This window comes from Mesoplodon bidens (genome assembly GCF_964165515.1).
Source record: "Mesoplodon bidens genome assembly, chromosome: 19".
Lineage (NCBI taxonomy): Eukaryota > Metazoa > Chordata > Mammalia > Artiodactyla > Ziphiidae > Mesoplodon > Mesoplodon bidens.
In genome coordinates, this window is record NC_138179.1 from 33,915,094 (window position 1) to 33,935,279 (window position 20,186).

The window sequence follows — 20,186 nt, forward strand, 5'->3', positions numbered from 1 at the left end:
GGAGATGGCAGAGCCTGAAACCAAACTCAGATTTATCCGACCGCAGTGTTTTCTTCTCAGAACGCGACCGGGCCTGCTCAGGGTTATCGAATTCCCTCTCCTGCTTGCCAGCTTAGGGTTCAGTTTAATTAGCCTTTCTTTGTACTGACAAGGGTGAAATCGTATATACGACTGAGGCTGTGCCTTGAATCTCCCATTCCACCCATCCCTGGCGAAAGTCCCTGGGGGCGTAGGTGGGAGAAGAAACTTCCCCCCTACATTCCCCTCTTATAGGCCTAATCTGGCCTTTCTGATGTTGCCTATGCTTCCTCTGACTTTCAGAAAGCCCGTGGCGGCGGGTAGGGGGGTGGGGGGGTGGGGGGGAATAGGGGGAGGGATAACCACAACTAAATAAAAGAAATACTCTGATAAGCAGGGGCCTTATCATACTAGTGGATTTAGAGGAGCAGCTGGCCTGTTAGGACAGTGATGTCCAACAGAAATACGATAAACACGAGTCATAGAGGAAGTTAAAAATTTTCTAATAGCTATATTAAAAAGGTAAAAAACAAAAGCGAAATTAATCTTAATAATATTTAACCGAATATATCCAAAATATTACGGTTTCGGACTGGAATCAGTATAAAAATTATTAGAGGTATTTTTATATTTTGTGTATTATGTGTTAAATCCATTGTGTATTTTACACATACTGCCCTAGAGCTATATACCCCAAGGGTACAACAGGTACCAGCCAGACACAAAGATACGTGTGTTCCAAGGGTCTTTATTCTTTTAGCTACTTCATATGTCCGAAAGCGTCCCCTGCCTCTCATCCCCTTTCCTCTTCCACGGGCGGATACTTGCATGGGAAAAAAAAAATGGCTGAAGCAGTAAAGAAGTCGCTCCCCCGCCCTCCCCTCCATCACCCACGATGAGGGCAGGTTTTACAGGCGGTTGGGATTTCTCGTGTGGTCACAGACGGTTTGTGCCCACCTGCACGTTTTGTACTTCTCATTATGCGGGGTCGGGGCGAGGATGGGGGCATTCCAGGAGCTAGAAGGACTCAGGCCTCTCTTGGACCCCGACAAAGTCCTTTCCAGCATTTTGTGCCTATAGGGACTGTGTGGCCTCCACTGGCGACAGCACCCCCGGAGGGGAGAGCGGTCCGGTTGGCCAAGTAGACACTTGGCAGGGCTCGGATTTCCTGGACCGGATGGCGGCCCGGAGCCCAGAGGCCGCGGCGCTAGCCGAGCACAGGATAAGCGGCGGGCGTGCGCATCCCGGGATCCGCCCGCGCTCGGCCCCTGGCGCAGCTGCCGCGGATCCGCCACCTCCTCCGGGGCTTGGAAGCGGCAGGAATTCCCCCTCCCCGGCCCCGCGTCCCCCTCCGGCCCGGGCTACGGGGCGGAGTCGCCCACCTGTCATCCGAGACGCCCCACGTGGGTCGGCCTGGGTTGGGGGCGGGGGTTGAAGGCAGGGAGAAAAGGCAGAGGCGGCGAGGGAGGTGGGAGTGAGGGTGGGGAGAAGAGAGGAGAGGAGGAGAGAGGGGAGCTGCCCACAGCCGCGCGGAGAGCGAGCGAAGAGCAGCAGAGAGAAAAAAGAGGACCTGTGGCGTCCAGCCTGGAACAGGTAAGGGGCGGCAGGTGAACAGAGGAGGGAAGCCCCGGGCTAGAGAGAGTGAGAAGACCAGAGGCAAGCGCGAGGAGAGCTGCGTACGAGGGACGAGGTAGGAATGAAAGAAGAGTAGAAGGGGGACCATTCTAGGCGGAGGAAGGGCGAGGGTCCTTCAACGAGCAGCGGCGGAGGACCCGGGGCCGCTGCCCCTTTAAGGTTGCCAAGGCGACGGCTCTGGCCAGAGCGAGGCGCATTGACGTCAGCAGCCGGGCGCTGATTGGCTGCGGCGCGGCCGTTTCCGGTGGAGCCGCCGAGGAGCAGCTGTAGCCGAGTGGATTCGGGCTGGGAGGGGAGCGCTGAGGTAGCTCCGCCGGCCGCCGCCTCGACCGCAGTCCGAGCCCGCCGCCGCCCGCCCGCAGGTGAGAGGCCTCGGCGGGGGCCCCCGCGCGCCCAGTTTTGCCGCCAGCCGCCCGTTTGGAGGCGCCGGGCCGATCCAAGATGGCGTCGCGGGGAGCGACCTGCGGGGGACGGCCGCACCCCCTGCGCCTCCCGGCCCGGCGCCTCCAGAGGGCCTCCCGCGGGCCTAGCTCCCTGGCCCGGGTCTGCGCCCCCCAGACCCCCGGGGCCCGCTCCGGCCGCCCCGCCCCTGCGGCCTCCCCGCTCGCCCTCCCGCGTCTCCTGAAGGACGGTGGCGAGATGTCCCCGGAATCCGCCATCGCCCCCCGGCTTTTCCGGCTGCTCTGGGGACCCCGCGGTCCTCGTTTTCCTCCCTCCGGCCTCCTCCCCGGCCTCTCCCGCGGGCGCTTCCCCTTTCTTCCCGGGATTGTCGCCCCGCCCTCGCGGTGGTCGTCGCCCGGCCGCTCTGTGGCTTTCTGTTCCCTCTCCTCTGCCCCCCTTTCCTGGTCCCCGCCCCCCAGGTCTCCTCTTGGCCTTCCGACCAGAGCGGGATGCAGGATGGGTCTCCCTTCCGCTCGTGGCCGTGACTGTGGCCTAAGTGGAGTGAAGGGCACTTCCGTGTCCTTGCCCCCGAAACGTGCGCGGTACCTGTGACCCGCCCCCCTCCCCCGGCAGCTCAGTGCAGGTGCGACGCCGAACGGCGTCACCACCGGAGGGGTGCCCGAGAGATGGGTCTTCTCGGTGCTCCGAGGATGACCCCCAGGAAGGGCTCCTGGCTGGTCTGAGGGTTGGTCTGAGGGTCTGCGGCCTGAATCAGCGAGTTTCTCAAGGTGTCTGGCATAGCGCCTCGCATGTGATCCCTTTGAAACGGAATTGTGTCAAAACCGACTTTCCGAAAGAAAGAATTTCAGTGTTTTTTTAGGAGGAGAGGCAATGCAGTGTACGTTTTGCAGCAGTTAAATAATTGGGGGCGGGGGGAGCTAAATTGTTAGGCTTTTACAACCAAGTACGAGGACGGACTTAATCTAGGTGTATTCGATTAAAAAATTAAGACTGTGACATACGGATATTCCGGGGTTCACACGGTGACCTGACTGCGCCAGTCCTTGGGCATTTATGTTAATATGCTACCTTATTTCCAGTGTCCTCCTTTCGGTGTTTTAAATACATTGTTGCAAACAACAAACCAGTCTCACCGCTTAGCCCCAGTTCTCTCATTTCTACCACAGACCTGATCTTCGAATGATTTCTCTGATCCGTTGAATACATGTATTGATATTCCTGAGATGGATCTGAATGTTTTGAAGCATAGAAAGATCTGATTGATCATTGTTCTCGGTGGCTTTCAGTACAGTATTTTTTCAAATGCAGAAAATCCTACTGAAGTGGATTCTCAGTTCGTGTGGTTGAACTGGAAAAGAGGCTGGTGTAAATCTATCCGAAAGTAACGTGTTTTTTTTTTTTTTGCGTTTGTTTTGTTTTTTGTGTTTGTATTAGAGTGTTTATTTCTGAAGTAGCAGCATGAGTCTTTTTCTGTGGCCTCTAATTTACGTGCTTGTCAGGGAGCAACAGACTTTCTCATGGTCTGTTAATTAGTTTACTTGTTATTGACCCTTGCCATGAAAGTTGTCAAAACAAGATGCCTAACAGCACGGTAGCTCTTTACTCTGCTGATTGTTTCTCCTTTGAAATTTACAATGTCATCTCAGTGGTTTTGTGACATTACATTTGGAAAAGACCAACTAGTATTGAATTCAGTTGCAAAGTGGAGGAGACCTCACTTTTATCTTCTAATCTTAATTACTTTATAATTAGGAGTTGAAGGGAAAACAGTTTATGGCTCTTTTGTTAAATTAGTAAGCTTTTAATTCCAGGGTGAGGTTAGCTGCCCATTCTTATATTTGTTTATTTTACTTCACATCGAGGTAGTTTGAACCTTCTAAAATTCACTAAATGCAGTTTTATCTATTGAGTCTTCATGTGAGTTTAAAACTTTATGTTTTAACATTTTCCTGTCCAGATGAATAAAATGTTTTTTTTCCTGTACAGATCTTTTATCGTTTACTTGGTAAGGTGTTTCTTTGTTTATGTGTTTTTTTTTTTTTTTCTATTAAGGATTTGCCCTCTTACTAGTGGGTAAGTGTGTTATCATCTAGAGCTGGAATCTGGTAAAAAGAGTCTAGGATTAAAAGTTGCTTTTATAACTCATCTGGGGTTTCTTTTGTGTTTTAAAAAATGTTGATTGCGCTAGTAGTTGGCTAACCAGAGCCTTTGCTCCAGTGGTTTGCTGGGTGAGATTAGGACACTCCCCTGGGATCCAGGTTACGTATAGGGAATGTCAGATGTTCTTTCTTGTGCTTTCTTGCTTTCACTTAGAGCCGACTTGTGTGCCCTTGTAATTCTCTGTCCCGTTTGCCATGTACACACTTCGCACGGAGTCATGATTTCTTTTGTAGGAGGAGAACTGAATGAAATTCCCTTAAGGGCCTGACTCCTCAGCACCCCGCCTCTGCCGGGCATAAGTGGCTCATACTTCCTCCGAGAGCTGAGGTTCTTCTCACTGTTGCTGCCTGCAGAGCCTAGATCCTGTGCAGCAGGACCTCAGTGAAACACTACTTTGAGAGAATGCTATTTCTGTACATACTTTACTCCCTAGCCCTCACCTCCCTGTTTTAAAAAAAATCTACTTAGAAAGAAATCTTTGTGAATCAGTTGCCTAGTGAATTTGTTAGGTCAAAGGCCAAATTGACATTTGCTCTTTGTAAACAGTTTTCACAAGCATCTGTGTGTTTTCCCTATAGCAAGCCATGGCGTCTGGCAGCACCGCCAGCGAGGAGGAGCGCAGCCTCCGGGAATGCGAGCTCTACGTGCAGAAGCACAACATCCAGGCCCTGCTCAAGGACTCCATCGTGCAGTTGTGCACCGTGCGGCCCGAGAGGCCCATGGCATTCCTCAGGGAATACTTTGAGAGGTTGGAGAAGGTAAAAATAAATGGGCAGAGCGTGAGATGACCCTGATGGTTGTTAAAGGGGATGCTGTAAGAGTGTCGCTGATTTGTATCTTTTGGAAGAAAAGGAATTCTGACCAAATCATAATTTATAATCATAATCATCATCATCTAAAATAGAACCTCAGGAAAGAAGTGTAGTTAACGCACTTGAAGTAATTTTTAACTTTGTAATCAGTAGAACTTACCAAAACCAATCTGTATGCTAAGTTTACTTGGCTAACAGGTTTTCGTTTTCCAAACATAGTTCCTTGTAACTATTTTAATTAGTACATAAAACTGACTAAATGAAATAACTGACTAGGTACAGTTGATCAGAAGTAGTACGGCACTGTACAGCAGAAACTAACAACATTGTAAATCAGCTATACTCCAGTAAAAATTTTTTTAAAAGTAGTACAACAGTGGTATGAAGTGAGAAATTCTACAGTACTTGAAAGCATTTAATGCTTTTTTCTTCAGCAAAGCAAGTAACTTATAAGTTTTATCCCACCTTTTGAAATCACTGTAATGAAACAGTTGAGTCTAGCTTGTGACTGATATTTCAGAAACTCTGAATTAGTGAAGTGTGTTTTACTGTAGAATATGTCTCAGGTGAATCGACTCTAGAGCAGAGAGATCAAGATTGATGGTTGTCAAATTTTTACTTTACAGTTCTGGTCAGGACTTGTTTCCTCTGGAAAAAAAATGAGTGCAGTTTTTAGTCGTTGTTGTTCATCCTCATTCTGTGTATGTCAGTGGGACCTAAGCATGTGGTGTGTGCTTTTCTAAGCAAAATGATCATTTTTCATCAAGGTGGATGCTTCAGTTCACTTCCCTCAAAAAATGATGAATGAGAAAGTTTGGATTGTTGAACGTTTTGAGTAGTTTGTTTGATTTGCTTCTGAAATTCAGCAAGATAAATCGACAGGTTTTCTTAAGCATATTGAAGTTTTGATGTGGTTCATAATTGTGAACCAGTTGGGAGGCATTTTCTTAGGTATATGATTGTTAATTATCTAATTGTATTGCAGAAATATTTGTAATATATCCCACTGGTTTGGACAGTTTCTTAACCAGCATAATTTACTAGTAAAAGAGTCTGTTTTACTAATGTTTAAAAAAATGGGTGGCTCAGTGATCAGGAATTTTCTACTGTTTTCTTGAAAAGCTGTTTGTTGAAATTGGTGTCTATTACCATGATTAGATTAATCAAAAACAACAGCAGGGGCTTCCCTGGTGGTGCAGTGGTTGAGAGTCCGCTTGCCAATGCAGGGGACGTGGGTTCGTGCCCCGGTCCGGGAAGATCCCACATGCCGTGGAGCGGCTGGGCCTGCGAGCCATGGCCACTGAGCCTGCCCGTCCGGAGCCTGTGCTCCGCAACGGGAGGGGCCACAACAGTGAGAGGCCCGCGTACCGCAAAAACAACAACAACAAAACAAACCTAACCAGTCCCGATGAATGTAGCCTTGCTGTCTTGGAATTGTGGTAGAAAGTCTGGTTTTCTCTTATTTAAGCAGTTTCCTGATAGTGAAGTACTGTAGCGCCAGGCTGCTGTGGGCCTTCCCTGTTTTGAAGTGAAGTGTGTTCCTGAAGACCTGATTCTGAAATTGATCACCGTAAGGTGATCCCTCTTCTCTTTGGACATCAATAGAAGCCATCTGATGAGGGGTGAGGTTGGTGAGACGTGAAGGGTGTGTCTTTTTATAGGGAGTGTTGAGTGTGTGGTGCTCATTTCAGAGCCTGTACTCTCATAGCCCTGTTTAAGCACTGACCAAGGGGAAAACAAGAAATGATCATTAAAGTAGTTTCTTCGCACGTGGGATTTTTTAATTTAATGTGTGTTGGCTTCTTTGCCTTTTAATGAAAGTCACAGCTTAACACTTTTTCCTATAATTCAAGGATCTTTGTTCACTTGCATACATTCCTTTAGCCAGGGTTGAATGTAAATATCTGGACTTTCAAGTAACTAGGTTTTCAACAGGTCATTGTTCTGTGCATTAGGTGTTAGGTTATATGTGTGAAAATATGGTCACACTCTTGTCACCTCTTTCCCTGTGTTAACCAGGGGTCATGTTTCTGGTACCCTCAACTGCTCAACAAGAAATGCACCAAAAAACTCCATTGAAAGCTTCTGCGGTTTATTTCAGACTGTTACCTGTAATTTGAATCCTCTTTTCTGCATATATTTATTAGAACCTCCCTGTCTGGTAGATCAGAGGAATTTTAACAGCTCCGACCATGGAGTGTCTTCTGCGTGCCAGGTACTGTGTGAGCACTTTACATACATACATACATACATACATACTCATTATTTCAGAGGTGTGAGGTTGGTGATTATCACCATTTTACAGAGGTAGCAGGTAAAACCAAGAGAAATCTAGTAACTTGGCTGTGGTCATACAGGGTAGTAGCTGTATGTTGTAGTACCATACGACCCCCACATTTCATTCATTTACTACAGAAGTCCTCATTTCTTGGTCATGTGGAGCTCTTGTGGGCTCAGCGACCTTCTCTTCTTGGCTCCATGTGTCTTGTTCTGGGGTCGAGAGCTGCTCCCAAGGCCGAGGGGGATCGGATGCTGCGGGGGCCAGAGTCAGATCTTACAAGAGGACATGCTATGGCAAAGCAAGCCACATGCCCAGCCCCATGCCTGTCCCCAGCCCCGGGATATTTACTTCACCTACAGGGAAGCATGGAACGGCAGGGGCAGGGAGGGGACAAATAGTGATTGTTGAAAGCATATTAAATAAGCAGTGGGCACAGCATCGGAGCTTAATACTCTAGAATATGTTGACAGTAAGTGGACTGGGAGGGGTTCTTTTGTCTGTTTTTGTTTTAATAAGTGAGAGAACTGAGGAGGGAGGAGAAGGACCATAGGATGAATGACAACAGCAAGAAAAAGGACGTAAAAACGTGTAATAGAAATCGATGATCTGAGTAAGGGCTCTGAGTCACCAGGATTAGGTTCTAGCTGATTGCTATTGAAGATGAAAACCCATGAAACAGTGTTAAAATCAAAATGCTTTTGGTACTTCAAAATAGTCTTAAAAATTCAGTTAGATAGAAGACAGTTCCAAATGAGATATTACTTGTGAAACTTTCCATGAAATTTTTGTGAAATATCAGTGACAGGTTTTGGGGGTAGAATTTGTGTTTTCATTTATACTCTTGAACTTTAGACTTTGGGGGAGACTTGAGTTTTAAAGTTCTCTGTTAATATGGAATGGGAAAACCTTACCTGTTTACTGGAATTACCGGAATGAAAATGAAGTGGGTTTTCTTTAAAAATGTATTTTTTTAAAATGGTTCTATATTTGCACATGGTTCAGAATTCTGCAGGTACAAAAGGATATGACAATAAAAAGTCTTTTTCCCACTTCGTTGTCTTCCTAGAGTGCAGCCTGTGTTCCAGGGATAATATATGGGCACTTACAAATTCATATCTAGCATGTGCATGGTATTCCATTGTATGGATGTACTACAGTTTATTTAATCACCATGTTGACAACCATTTTGGTGGTTTCCAGTGTTTTACTATTAAAAGCAATGATATAATAAGTAACTTTATATAGCTGTCATTTCACACACATGCATATTTTAGAATAAATTCCTGGCAGTAGACTTACTGGATTATTTGGTCAACAGGTAAGTGCATTTGTAACTAAATATGCAAATATATTAAAGTTGTTTTTGTTACAGGCTTTTCTTACTGTGTTTTTAATTGAAAATTAGAAAATCTAGAGAAATGAGAAAAATAAAGCCAATTCCTCCCTCCAAAAAATAAAAAAATAAAAATCAAACATGAGTCTATAATAGAGATAAACACTATTACTGCCTTGATTGTTATCGTTCTAGACTTTCCTTGCTGTGTTTATATGTTTTTTTATTTGTCTTGATGCCAAATGCAGAGCTGAGTACCATGCAGGAGAAAAAGTAGGCAGCTCCTTAGTTTCTTTTTTATCAAAAAATTTTCAGAAATAGTAAATGCTGAGTTCATTTAGAATTTGAAAGATGGCTTAGAAAAATAATGGAGGGTGAGTCAGATGAATGAGAATGTAAATAGCTCACCATTCTTGGCTTTTTTCATTCTGATTTTACGTCAGGCATAACTCATTCTTCACTGAAGACCTGAGAGGAATTTCTTTTTAAGGCCCTAGATCTGAAAAATAAGAACGTTAAGTAGTTGATATCAGTTTTAAACGGATTGGTTTAATAAGATTTTAAAAGCAGGTAAACTTTTTTTTGTTTTAACTTCAGGTGTCAACCCTGACCATAAAGAATGCTTCCAGCTCTGTTAGGAGAAGTATTGTTACATCCGATCTTAGTTAAATTCTAGGTTACCATCACATTTCATTATTTGTTTATACCTGAGACTCCAGCTAGAACATGAGCTCCACAGGCTCAGGACTCTCTCCTATTGTTTTTTTTTTTTTTTTTAATTTATTTATTTATGGCAGCGTTGGGTCTTCCTTGCTGTGCATGGGCTTCTCATTGCGGTGGCTTTTGTTGCGGAGCACGGGCTCTAGGCGCGTGGGCTTCAGTAGCTGTGGCTCGAAGGCTCTAGGGCACAGGCTCAGTAGTAGTGGTGCATGGGCTTAGTTGCTCCGCGGCATGTGGGATCTTCCGGGACCAGGGCTCGAACCCGTGTTTCCTGCATTGGCAGGCGGATTCTTAACCACTGCGCCACCAGGGAAACCCTCCTATTGGTTTTTATATTCCCCTTGCCTAGTGTAGACTTGGCGTGGCAGATCCAGAGAATACATATTGAATTAATGGAGTAACACAGTAATCTAGACATTCTTCTATCACTTTGCTGTGCCTGAGTGATTATTCCTAGATGGCATTCTTGGGCGGGGCAGGGATCTCACACTAATTCACCAGCCTTTTGTTTTGCAGTTCATTACTGTTGAGTGCATTACAAATCATTGTCGGTATATTATCATAATGAGTATATAATTTTTTATTTGCATGTTACGTGCCCTGTACCAGTGGCTTTTGTTCATTAATAAATATAGCATCTGTTACCCTCTGAGAAACAGTAAAGTCTTTCCAGAGTATTTCTTCTCAAGCTTGACTCTCCACTTTTTCCCCCATTTGTAATTGACCTTTGCCCCTTAACTTTCACCTTGGTAATAGAGGGAGAGATTTGAAGTGACTGAGAAGGACCGTCATTGGAGTATGAGAATACCAGCTGAAGAATGCCATGCTGAAGGGTCTCATTTTATAAACTTACCATCGTTTTTAGGAGGAGGCAAAACAGATCCAGACTCTGCAGAAAGCGAGCTCTCGTGCAGACTCGAGGGAGGATGAAATCTCTCCTCCTCCACCGAACCCAGCGGTAAAGGGCCGGAGGCGACGAGGTGCCATCAGTGCCGAGGTCTACACGGAGGAAGATGCTGCATCCTACGTGAGGAAGGTAGTTTTGATATCTGAACACTGAGGACATGGTTTTGGGACCCACGTGGTAGTCATCCAGTCTCCTTTGATGAATGCGTGTACTGTTTTGAGTAGTAAAACACAAACAGGGTGGATCGTACTCTATCCTGGACAGTTCTGGGTACTTGGGGAACAGGTTTCTGTAACAGCATGCCATCACAGGAAATAACTAACAGTAATTATAAAACAGTGCATAAGTGAGTTTTGGGGGTTTTCTTTTGTATGTTGTTTTGCAGTAGAAGAGCAGGCAGTTTTTTCTCTTGAATCATGGTGTCAGTTTCTTGACATCCTGTAATTCATGTTGTGGCTTTCAACCTTTTACCCCCAAGCGTCATTTGTCTCAGTTGGCTCTTAGAGCCAGTCTGCCATTTCGAGTTACGCTGTTAGCCTGAAGCGGGAAGAGAATTGTGCTCGCAAGAGGTTGTGAGACTAACAGTACGTGATCACAGTTTAGAAAATGACCAATTGTCATAAAATGCTTAGTTTTGCCTCACTAATCACCTTGGGCAAGGTGATTTTGGTTTGTTCCTTTAGCTGTTGACTAGGAACCAAATACTAGCCTTTAAACACAGGCCTAGATGTAGGCAAAGGGGATTATTGAGTCAGTATTTGTTGAGTACTTTGTGGATCAAAGACAGTGTGAGAGTGTTGTGTTGAAAATATTTAACTCAAAGCAGCCTTGTTTAAATACCGTAATGTAGCTTGACATTTCATTGTAATTGAGGTTGCAAACATGAAGTGGTCTTGGTTTATGGAATTGTCATTTTGACTTTCTGTTCTTTCTTAGGTTATACCAAAAGATTATAAGACAATGGCTGCTTTAGCCAAAGCCATTGAAAAGAATGTTCTGTTTTCACATCTTGATGATAATGAGAGAAGGTAGGTACAGGTACTTTGTTATACTATTTTTCAGTACAGTTGGTGTCCCAAACTAGTCTCATCACTGTTGCAAGTTTTAAGGCTCTTAGTAATTGTTCACCTGATAACAATCCAGGCTGAAAATCTGGGAGCTTTAATTCTCAGGTTAATGTTTGAAATCCACAGAAGCAGCACATGAAATGTAACGCGAGGCCTTCTCTCCCTTGCAGTGATATTTTTGATGCCATGTTTCCGGTTTCCTTTATTGCTGGAGAGACTGTTATTCAGCAAGGTAAGGGGTTGCTGCTTTTATGGCACGCACTATTATTATTGAAGTTTGTTTTTCTCTTTAAGCCTACCATTTTCCTTCTGTTATACTACTGGATTTTCTTATTTCTTTTAATTAAAATCTTTTGAGCTAAAAGGCACACCTTGCCTAAGGGACTAATATTTCCCTAACATCTGATATAGTTTTGTTTATGGTAACTGTTAAAGGGAATTCATGCATTTTTACTTTGTATGGAATTCCAGAACCACACATATTTCATATATCCTTTATATTGATTATTAACCACTTACGAAGTAAAATAAAGTAGAAAATAAGCAAAACACTTATATTCTTCATCATCTAGCCCATCTCTTTATAAGGTTCTATGCCTTCTACTGCTGATTCTTACCTTTTTTGACCATATATAGTAACATGGATCTCATCTTTTGGTATCCTCTCTTTTTTCCTTTCTTATTTACTCTCGATATTTTCATGGGTCTTCATAATCCATATGTTTTCTTGTTTAGTGACAATCTGATATTTGTTGCTTACTATTTGAGTTGTTTTTTGTTTTGTTGTTGTTATAGATGATGTAATGTTTAATGTCTTTGTACACACAAGTGGCTCTTTTTTTTTTTTCCAGAGGCATTCTTCGCCATGAGATGACTAAAAACTCAGTTTTATGACTTTTAAAATAAATTGCTGGACTTTTTTTCTTGAAAGGTTCTGTTAATTTGTAAACTCTTCTCTCACAGCACCTCTCTAACATAAGTTCATTATTTTACATTAATTTGGTTTGATTTGTGCTTCTTTAATTAATATGCTTCTAACTTTTTTTTTACTCTCCTCATTTTTAGGTGATGAAGGGGATAACTTCTATGTGATTGATCAAGGAGAGATGGATGTAAGATTTAATAATTGCAAAAATATGTTGATAATCTTAAAAGTCAACTTGTTGATATTTATTGCTTCTAAGCGTTTCTGAAGGGCTGTTACGTCCTTGTATGTTCGATTCCTTTTGCCAAATATTTTACTGACACTGATACTTTCTAAAGGTAATTTCTTTAGCTAGACCTACAGTTCAGAACTTTTGCTAGATTAGTGGTTAAGGCGTGTGTGTGTGCTGTGGAATAAGACAGGTGTCAGGGAGAGTCTAGACCGGTCGTGAGCTGGGAGACTTGGTACAGCTTTCTTGGTTCTGGAAGTCTTGTTGCTCGCATAGGATTATTAGAAAACTCGGTACCTCCTGCAGGTAAAATGCTTGCTTAGCACAGTGCCTGGCACAGTGCTCTGTAAATACATACGGTTAATATTAATGCTTAGTTCACTTTTTTTGCCCTGGTCATCCTTACAGAGGACCTTTTTCGTATCAGATAATTAAACTAGGTAAATTACAGACACTCTGAACTTAACTCGTTGTCAGAAGTCAGCTGTTTTGCTCCATTGTGTACCGAAAATGTAACACATTTTATTTTTTAAAACAAAGTTCAGGCTTCTGACCTCTTAAAAAGGTTTGCAGGTTTTTAATACTTACGTATTTGTCTATGTAGAAAAAAACAATGCTTTTGTATTTTAGGTCTATGTCAACAATGAGTGGGCAACCAGTGTTGGGGAAGGAGGGAGCTTTGGGGAACTTGCTTTGATTTATGGAACACCCAGAGCAGCCACTGTCAAGGCAAAGACAAATGTGAAATTGTGGGGTATCGACCGAGACAGCTATAGAAGAATCCTTATGGTAAGATACATGGGATTTGGAGTGTGGCTCACAATCCAGACTGTGTAACTAATGTTTAAATAGTATCACCACATTAAAATGAGAATATTTTTTACTTTTAACGATTGAATGCTTGTATTAAGCCCAACTTAGCATTATTCATTATACCGTTTGAGACAGTGATCTTTTAGAGCAAAACTTTGGCCAGAAATAACATGGGAAACAAATGTGTATACGCAGTGGTCAGCTTATGTTTGGGAATCTCTCCATTTGTCAGTCAGTGCATCTTCCCTTAGCTGATCTTTACACATTACAGTCGGCCTGAGAGGTGCTGCTTCCAAGTGCATGATGTTATTGAAGGCCACTCAGAAGCGATCAGCTTCTCTAAATGGAAAGGAGATTAGCAGTGATGCAGGTTTCATGTCCCCTCTCACTGTAAAGGAATAAACGAAGTAATAAAAGCACTGGAATGTTCTGCTGATGTAATTAGACTCTGAGAACTTTCTGACAAATTTATGGAGTAGCTTGGGTGTTTTAAGTCCTAGTAAATGGCATTAGTCATCTTAAATGGCTTTCTTAAATTTGTGTATTACATGTCTGGCTGTTTGACAGTACGCGGTTGGACGTGCTTAGAAAATTTTCTGGACTGGGGGATGGAGATATGTATATCTATTGTGTATATACTTATGTAATAGATACATATTATAAATATTAAATAATATAAATACATATTATACATATATATTTATAAGTATATAAATTGCCAAGGCAATTTACTGTGTAAGGGATGTTTATTATAGAGGAACTGTGTGTTTCCCCCTTTCTGTCCCCCAGATATATTTAGCAAACCTTGAAGATAAGACATTTTGGTTTAGTTTGGGGTTACGGTACTTTGTCAGGGTGGGATGTTGTTTATATGGTAGCAGTTGTATTTCCTTCCTTCTGTGGAGGATCAAGGTTGTGGAAAAGGACGCTGGGCTGGAAATATATTCAACTGTAGTCACATATATTACTTGGGTTTTTGTTTTTTTGTTTTGTTTTTTTGGAGAACTGATTGTTTGCTTTTTTGACATTTCACTAATTTGTGAATTCTTTGGGCATATACCTGGTGTTTCTTTTAGGAGCAAGTTACTAAGAGCTTTTGATTGAACTGAACAGAGGGCTTACCATCTTCAACAGGAAAAAAACAATCATGTATCAAGCAGCAGCAGCAAGCTTTGACTTCTCTGTTGTTGTTGTTCATTTACTTGAAACAGTATTTCTTACTCCACAGCATTATGTGAATTACACTTTCTTTTTTCATTTATAGGGAAGCACGCTGAGAAAGCGCAAGATGTATGAGGAGTTTCTTAGTAAAGTGTCTATTTTAGGTAAGTTCTGGAAGATTGCATGGAGAATTGTTAAATTGAAGTGTTAGTAATGCTTAAGGAAACTGATTGTATTTCATAAAGATTGCTCCAGTTATCAACTGTTTTTCTTTTTTTAATGGTAACAAAAACCACATGGAATGCAGAGTTGAAGTTTGACTAAGTTAGAAGTAATTTTAAAGTGTGTTTAATTTGCTAGTATATGACAGACCTAAATTAGAAATAAGTGTTACTTATTCCTCCTGGAGAGACAGAAAGACTGGAAGTGTTCTCCTGAGTGGACTTTCACCGTTATTCCCCCTGGGACTTGTTTCTCTTTTGCTCCATCAGTGAGTTTATTGGTTCAGGAAAGTGAGTATTTCCAAGAATGCATTTCCTCTGTAGAAAGAATAGGTGTCATTTGCGTGCTTTCTCTGAAAAAATGCTAGAAGTGTGGGGAAATTTAGAGTAAAGTAGGGTAATTGGAGGCATTTCTACATATTTTGTTATGTGGACTTAGAGACATTATTACAAGCTGTTCTTCATCGGGAGGGGAAATGGCGATTTTTATAAGGTAATATAGTCTTGAGTCGTTGCTTTGTTATAGTGAATTGACTTTTTTGCCCTTATTTGTCCTTTCTCTGAAATGGTTACATTTGTTTAGTGTCTTGGGTGTTAGTTTGGCCTTTGGGAACAAAAGTTATTTTCTAGTTACTCTTGTTGGTTTTGTAAATTAATTCTACTGAGGATTTAAATTGATACATTATTTCTCTGAATCTCTGGAACTATTACTTTTGGGTCCTGTAATTGTAGGTTCGATTTGCATTGATGGCAGTCTTTAGGAATAATTAACGATTACATTTTTCTTACCCCTGTACCATCGGATGCAGTTGGTATAGGTTAACCTGGCCACTGGGCTACTGAAAGAAAGCTCTAGGATCATCTGTAAGTAACAGGAGGATCTTGGTGAGACGAGAGGTAGTTGAAGACAGGTGCCATATTGGATTAGAGCCACTACTAGAGTATTTTGGTTGACTTCTTTATACCTTTTGTTTTTTTAGCAATACCAAATAATGCAGCGAAATTCTTTTGATTCCTGTCTTTTAGAATCTCTGGACAAGTGGGAGCGTCTCACGGTAGCTGATGCGTTGGAACCAGTGCAGTTTGAAGACGGGCAGAAGATTGTGGTGCAGGGGGAGCCGGGAGATGAGTTCTTCATTATTTTAGAGGTAAAGATGGGGCAGCACCGGGCGGGGAATAGGGGGACACCAGTTCTCATTTACAGCTACCGTTCTTAAGATAAACAGTTTTATTTAAAAATGATCATTCCCTTTGAAATGTCGTTGTTTGGTTTTCAGCCAGGCCACCACATTTTAAATGAGGGCTTTGCATGAAGTAATAGCCGAATTCTGACCTACTTAAATTAATTCTCCTCACAGAAGCCAAACAGAACTCAGCCATTTAGCACACAGGCTGTGATGTACTACACCGTTCTTGTTAAAATCATGCATTTGGGCTAATTTGGCAAACAAGGATCAAAGGCAGGTATTTAAATTCTAAATGTTACCATGTTTTATATCGTCACAATCCATGGAAATGTATAGCAGATACTCTTGCCAGCCAAGGAGATCCACAGAGCAGATTTGCTGTGAATGTGGCTCAGTAGATGCTAATCGGTGTTGTTTAAACCAGGGGTCGAGGAACTCTTTCTGTAAAGGACCAGACAGTAAGTAATTTAGGCATTTATGAGCCATAGTGTTTCTGTTGCAGACTCAACTCTTGTCATAGTGGGAAAGCAGCCATGGACAGTATCTAAATGAATTGGTGTATTGTTCCTATAAAATTTTATTTATAAAAGCAGTGAGCTTGGATTTGGCCCTCCTTCTACAGTTTGCTAACCTGAGTCTGAACCCTCGAAGTACCTCAGTGTGATGAGAAGTACCTCCTAGCAGGAACTGCTGGGGTAAATAAGCATCAAGCCTGTAGTGACTGTTTTCAATTACCTTTTATCACATGAACACTGGATTTGAAATAACTGCTGAGTCCTTTTTTTTTTTTTTTTTTTTGCAGAGTAGCTAAAATTGCATAGGATATTTAAAATGCCACCCAGGATTTGAAAGTATTAATGTGTTTTGCTTTTTGGTGATTTTGTTACAGGGTTCAGCTGCTGTGCTACAGCGTCGTTCAGAAAATGAAGAATTTGTTGAAGTCGGAAGATTGGGGCCTTCTGATTATTTTGGTATGTGGATTTCCTCACAATAAACACATAGTTTCTGTAAGTCACTTCTCAGTGAGCTATCACAGTCTTTCATGATCTTGTCTTTTCTTCTCCTGAATTTTATTTTTTATTTTAGTTTTCGACTCTGAGGATGAGATTTTGACCTTGACTCAGTTAGTAATTAAGTTATTGATTGTCTCATATCTGTCAGTTGGTTTTTTCCCGAGGTGCAGGTGTAGTGTGGCCTGTACTGAGTTACTAGGAGGGAAAATACGGGTTTTCTTTTCCCCGGAGGGCGCCCCTCAGGAGGCGTTTCTGAGGGAGCTAGCCTACTCTCGGCCCTTTCCCCTCCTCCAGGCGAAATCGCGCTGCTGATGAATCGTCCTCGCGCTGCCACCGTGGTTGCCCGTGGCCCGCTGAAGTGCGTCAAGCTGGACCGCCCGAGGTTTGAACGTGTTCTTGGCCCGTGCTCGGACATCCTCAAACGGAACATCCAGCAGTACAACAGTTTTGTGTCCCTGTCCGTCTGAAACCTGCTTCCCGTGCCTCCCTTCCGCCTCTCCCTGTCCAGGCTTCTCCACGCAGACTGCTCTCTGGCCCCTCTTTGCAGCGCCACGTGGCCACTGGCATCGCAGCTTCTTGTCGGTTTCTGTTAAAAGTTGCTCTTATTGCACCGTTTTTATTTTGGAGCATTAACTGAGTGCTCATACACAGTTAAATAAATAGAAAGAGTTCTGTGGAGACTTGGCTGTTCCTGCTTCTCTCTGTGCAGTGTTAGTGTTCACCCTGGGCCGCGCGTGCCATGCTTTCTGGTGAGGGCAGACCCTGTGCCACAAGAGTTACCGTAGAGTCATGATGTAACCGTGCAAGATTGCCTTTCAAGTGACAGAAGTTTCCTGTTATCATAAGCAGATTCTAGACTGTGGCCATATATGCTATACTTCTTTATAGAATAAACGATTTCTCATTAAGCTCTGAGGATTAGGAAAAACAGCTATAGAAAAATCTTAGTATAGTAGAAAGACATCTGCCTGTATTTAAACTAGTTTAAGGGTGGAAAAATGCCCATTTTTGCTAATTATCAGGTGGAAATGATCAGTTCTTTTTTTTTTTTCTTTTTAACAAGAATTTTTATTTGTCAAGCAACTTTGCCTGGTTTTGTTTATATCTTGTTCTTAATGTTTCCTCTCCAATTCTAAAGTATGTTGAGGTGTGGCTGTCTATACCTACCTGCCTTTTAAGGTTCACACCAAATCATAAGCTGCAAATATTGGGTAATGATTTAACTACATCTGCCTCAGCTCACAAATTCTGATTACACCTTCCTTTATCCAGCTCGTGCCAAATGTTGACCGTCAGATGCTGAACTGAGAATAAGAATTTGAGGTCTGCACTCTTGGTTGTTAACTTAGAGTTTTTGGTTAATGTATATCCTTCAGTTGAGGCCAGGATAATAATCTCTTATGCTCTTTAAGCACTGATTCCAGGAGATTGGATTTACTGGGAATAGACAGACTAAATGTTGTAACCGCAAAATGGAGGTGGGCTTGCTAAAGGGAGAAATGGCAGGTGGACACAGTTCAGTGTTGGGAACTTTGCCCCATTAAATTCACTGGGGCAGGAGATTTAGGAAGAAGTTTTTTACTTTGCTTTAACCTTTCCTCCCCTTTTTACATCAACTAGAATTTATGGTGGGTTGGGGGTGGGGTAGGATGTGTCTGTGTTTCAAATGGGTCTAAAAGGCCATCCTTCTGAAAAGTTGTGCTTTCCTATCTACCAGCTTATTTCTCTGGCAAACTTTTTTGTGTAAACGAGTGTTTTGAGTCTTAACTTTATTTCAGTATTTTCCAGCCTTATCAAGGTTATGTGTTGTTACATTATTCCATGTGCACCAATGATACCCAACTGTTTATTTTTATTATTGTTATTTTTTGAAACAAAATTTCACAGTTCCATAATGTAGGCACTTTTATTTGCATTGTGATTTATATAATATATAGGGTTATATTGGGGTGACTGCAAGCATTTTTTCCATCTGTGTGCATCTGGCTCTGATTTTTAATCCCCTCTCCTTCCCCTTTCCCAGGTAATTTAAATTGGTCATGGTAAATTTTTTTCATAGATTTGAACAGCTTTTGGGTTGTTACTAAGTTTGGAGTATAAATCTGGGAAAGAGATTTTATTTACATTTTAGTGTGGGATAGAAAGCCACCTTATTTCAAATTTTTTATTTTTCAAAATAATCTTTACTAAATGAGGATTTTCTGGTCTGTATTTTGTGTTTAGCTTTTTATATTTAAAAGATTAAAAATAAAAATTATGTTCTTATTAGCTTAAAGCTTGATTTGATCTTTGTTTAAATGCCAAAACTGTACTTAACTAAATTATTTAGAATGCCATAAATTTGCAGAGTTTCATATATGTATATAATCATGCTCATGTATATTTAGATTCATAACACTGATTTCTAAATGAGTTTTGTTCTTAAGTCATTGGGCTTTGCTGTTTACTCCCTTTTGTAGTTTTTAATCTAAGAAAATTTAAGTCTGAATTTAAAAATGATCACATTTAAAGCCTTATCTTTGTGCAGTCTATATGAGAAATCACGACTGGCATCATTTGTCTCAGTGGATATTCAGGGCTTTAGAAGTCATTATTTCTGGGCTTGGTAAGTGGATTTATGAGCTCCACTGCTCTCGAAAGCAGAGATGGCCAAAGGACCATTTTGTATTGTTTCCTGGTCACTAGTCTGATTATACTGTGTGTGCTAATATACCCTCTTCTTTTTGTTATAGATTGTCTCAATGGTAGGTCAAGTAATAAAAAAGATTAAATAATTTAATTCTCTAACGAATCAGTTTTTCTTCCCTTTCTCCTTTGCTTCTCTTCTCCCTCTCCCCCCGACCCCCCAAAGCTGCTAATCCGGTGGGCACGAATGAAAATCGAAAGTGAATTAGGGGATTGGTGTTTTGAAAGAATAATATGTTTGTTTTCCAATTCAGTTTGTCAAAGAATGAATCTAAAAACCTTTCTTTAAGGGTAATTGAGATGTAGCAGATCTGTACTGAGCAATGGAAGGAAAACATTAAATCAGAGGTCAAAGATTTCCTTTTTATTGAGGGTAGACTGGTTCTCTGGCTTTGGAACTTTCCCAGACTTAAATGGGGGATGTCATTTCTAGGTCAGCATACTCTTTGGTTTAAATTTAATATGTGCATTCATATATTTAGGTATGCTTCTATATCTTGCATACATATAAAGTCATTTCTAACATTTATTTCTCAGATTTCTGAGGCGGGGATGATTAAATTGAATTCATTAGCATATTGGAATTAATTTCTTTACATCCAATGAAGTTGGAGATA

The 20,186-nt window shown here is 41.9% G+C and overlaps 1 protein-coding gene across 2 annotated transcripts; it reads left to right on the plus strand.

The window, feature by feature from the left end:
- Positions 1-1,511: 1,511 nt before the first annotated feature.
- On the plus strand, positions 1,512-19,658 carry PRKAR1A (protein kinase cAMP-dependent type I regulatory subunit alpha). 2 transcript variants are annotated; one of them, XM_081218803.1, is made up of 11 exons: positions 1,512-1,611; positions 4,794-4,973; positions 10,227-10,397; positions 11,205-11,296; positions 11,506-11,567; positions 12,401-12,447; positions 13,120-13,278; positions 14,567-14,627; positions 15,711-15,832; positions 16,761-16,842; positions 17,179-19,658. In XM_081218803.1, the coding sequence occupies exons 2-11, from the start codon at positions 4,800-4,802 to the stop codon at positions 17,349-17,351; spliced, it is 1,143 nt and encodes a 380-aa protein (XP_081074929.1). In that variant the 5' UTR covers positions 1,512-1,611; positions 4,794-4,799; the 3' UTR covers positions 17,352-19,658. The 2 variants fall into 2 exon arrangements, with proteins under 2 accessions (XP_081074929.1, XP_081074928.1); XM_081218802.1 differs by lacking the exon at positions 1,512-1,611 and adding an exon at positions 1,882-2,015.
- The last annotated feature ends 528 nt before the right edge of the window (positions 19,659-20,186 follow it).

Bases quoted from the DNA above. Each gene is read 5' to 3' on its own strand.
- PRKAR1A (XM_081218803.1), top strand. From the start codon at position 4,800: ATGGCGTCTGGCAGCACCGCCAGCGAGGAGGAGCGCAGCCTCCGGGAA. The intron at 10,398-11,204 runs GTAGTTTTGATA...GTTCTTTCTTAG, and splicing joins CTGCATCCTACGTGAGGAAG to GTTATACCAAAAGATTATAA. The intron at 14,628-15,710 runs GTAAGTTCTGGA...CCTGTCTTTTAG, and splicing joins TAGTAAAGTGTCTATTTTAG to AATCTCTGGACAAGTGGGAG.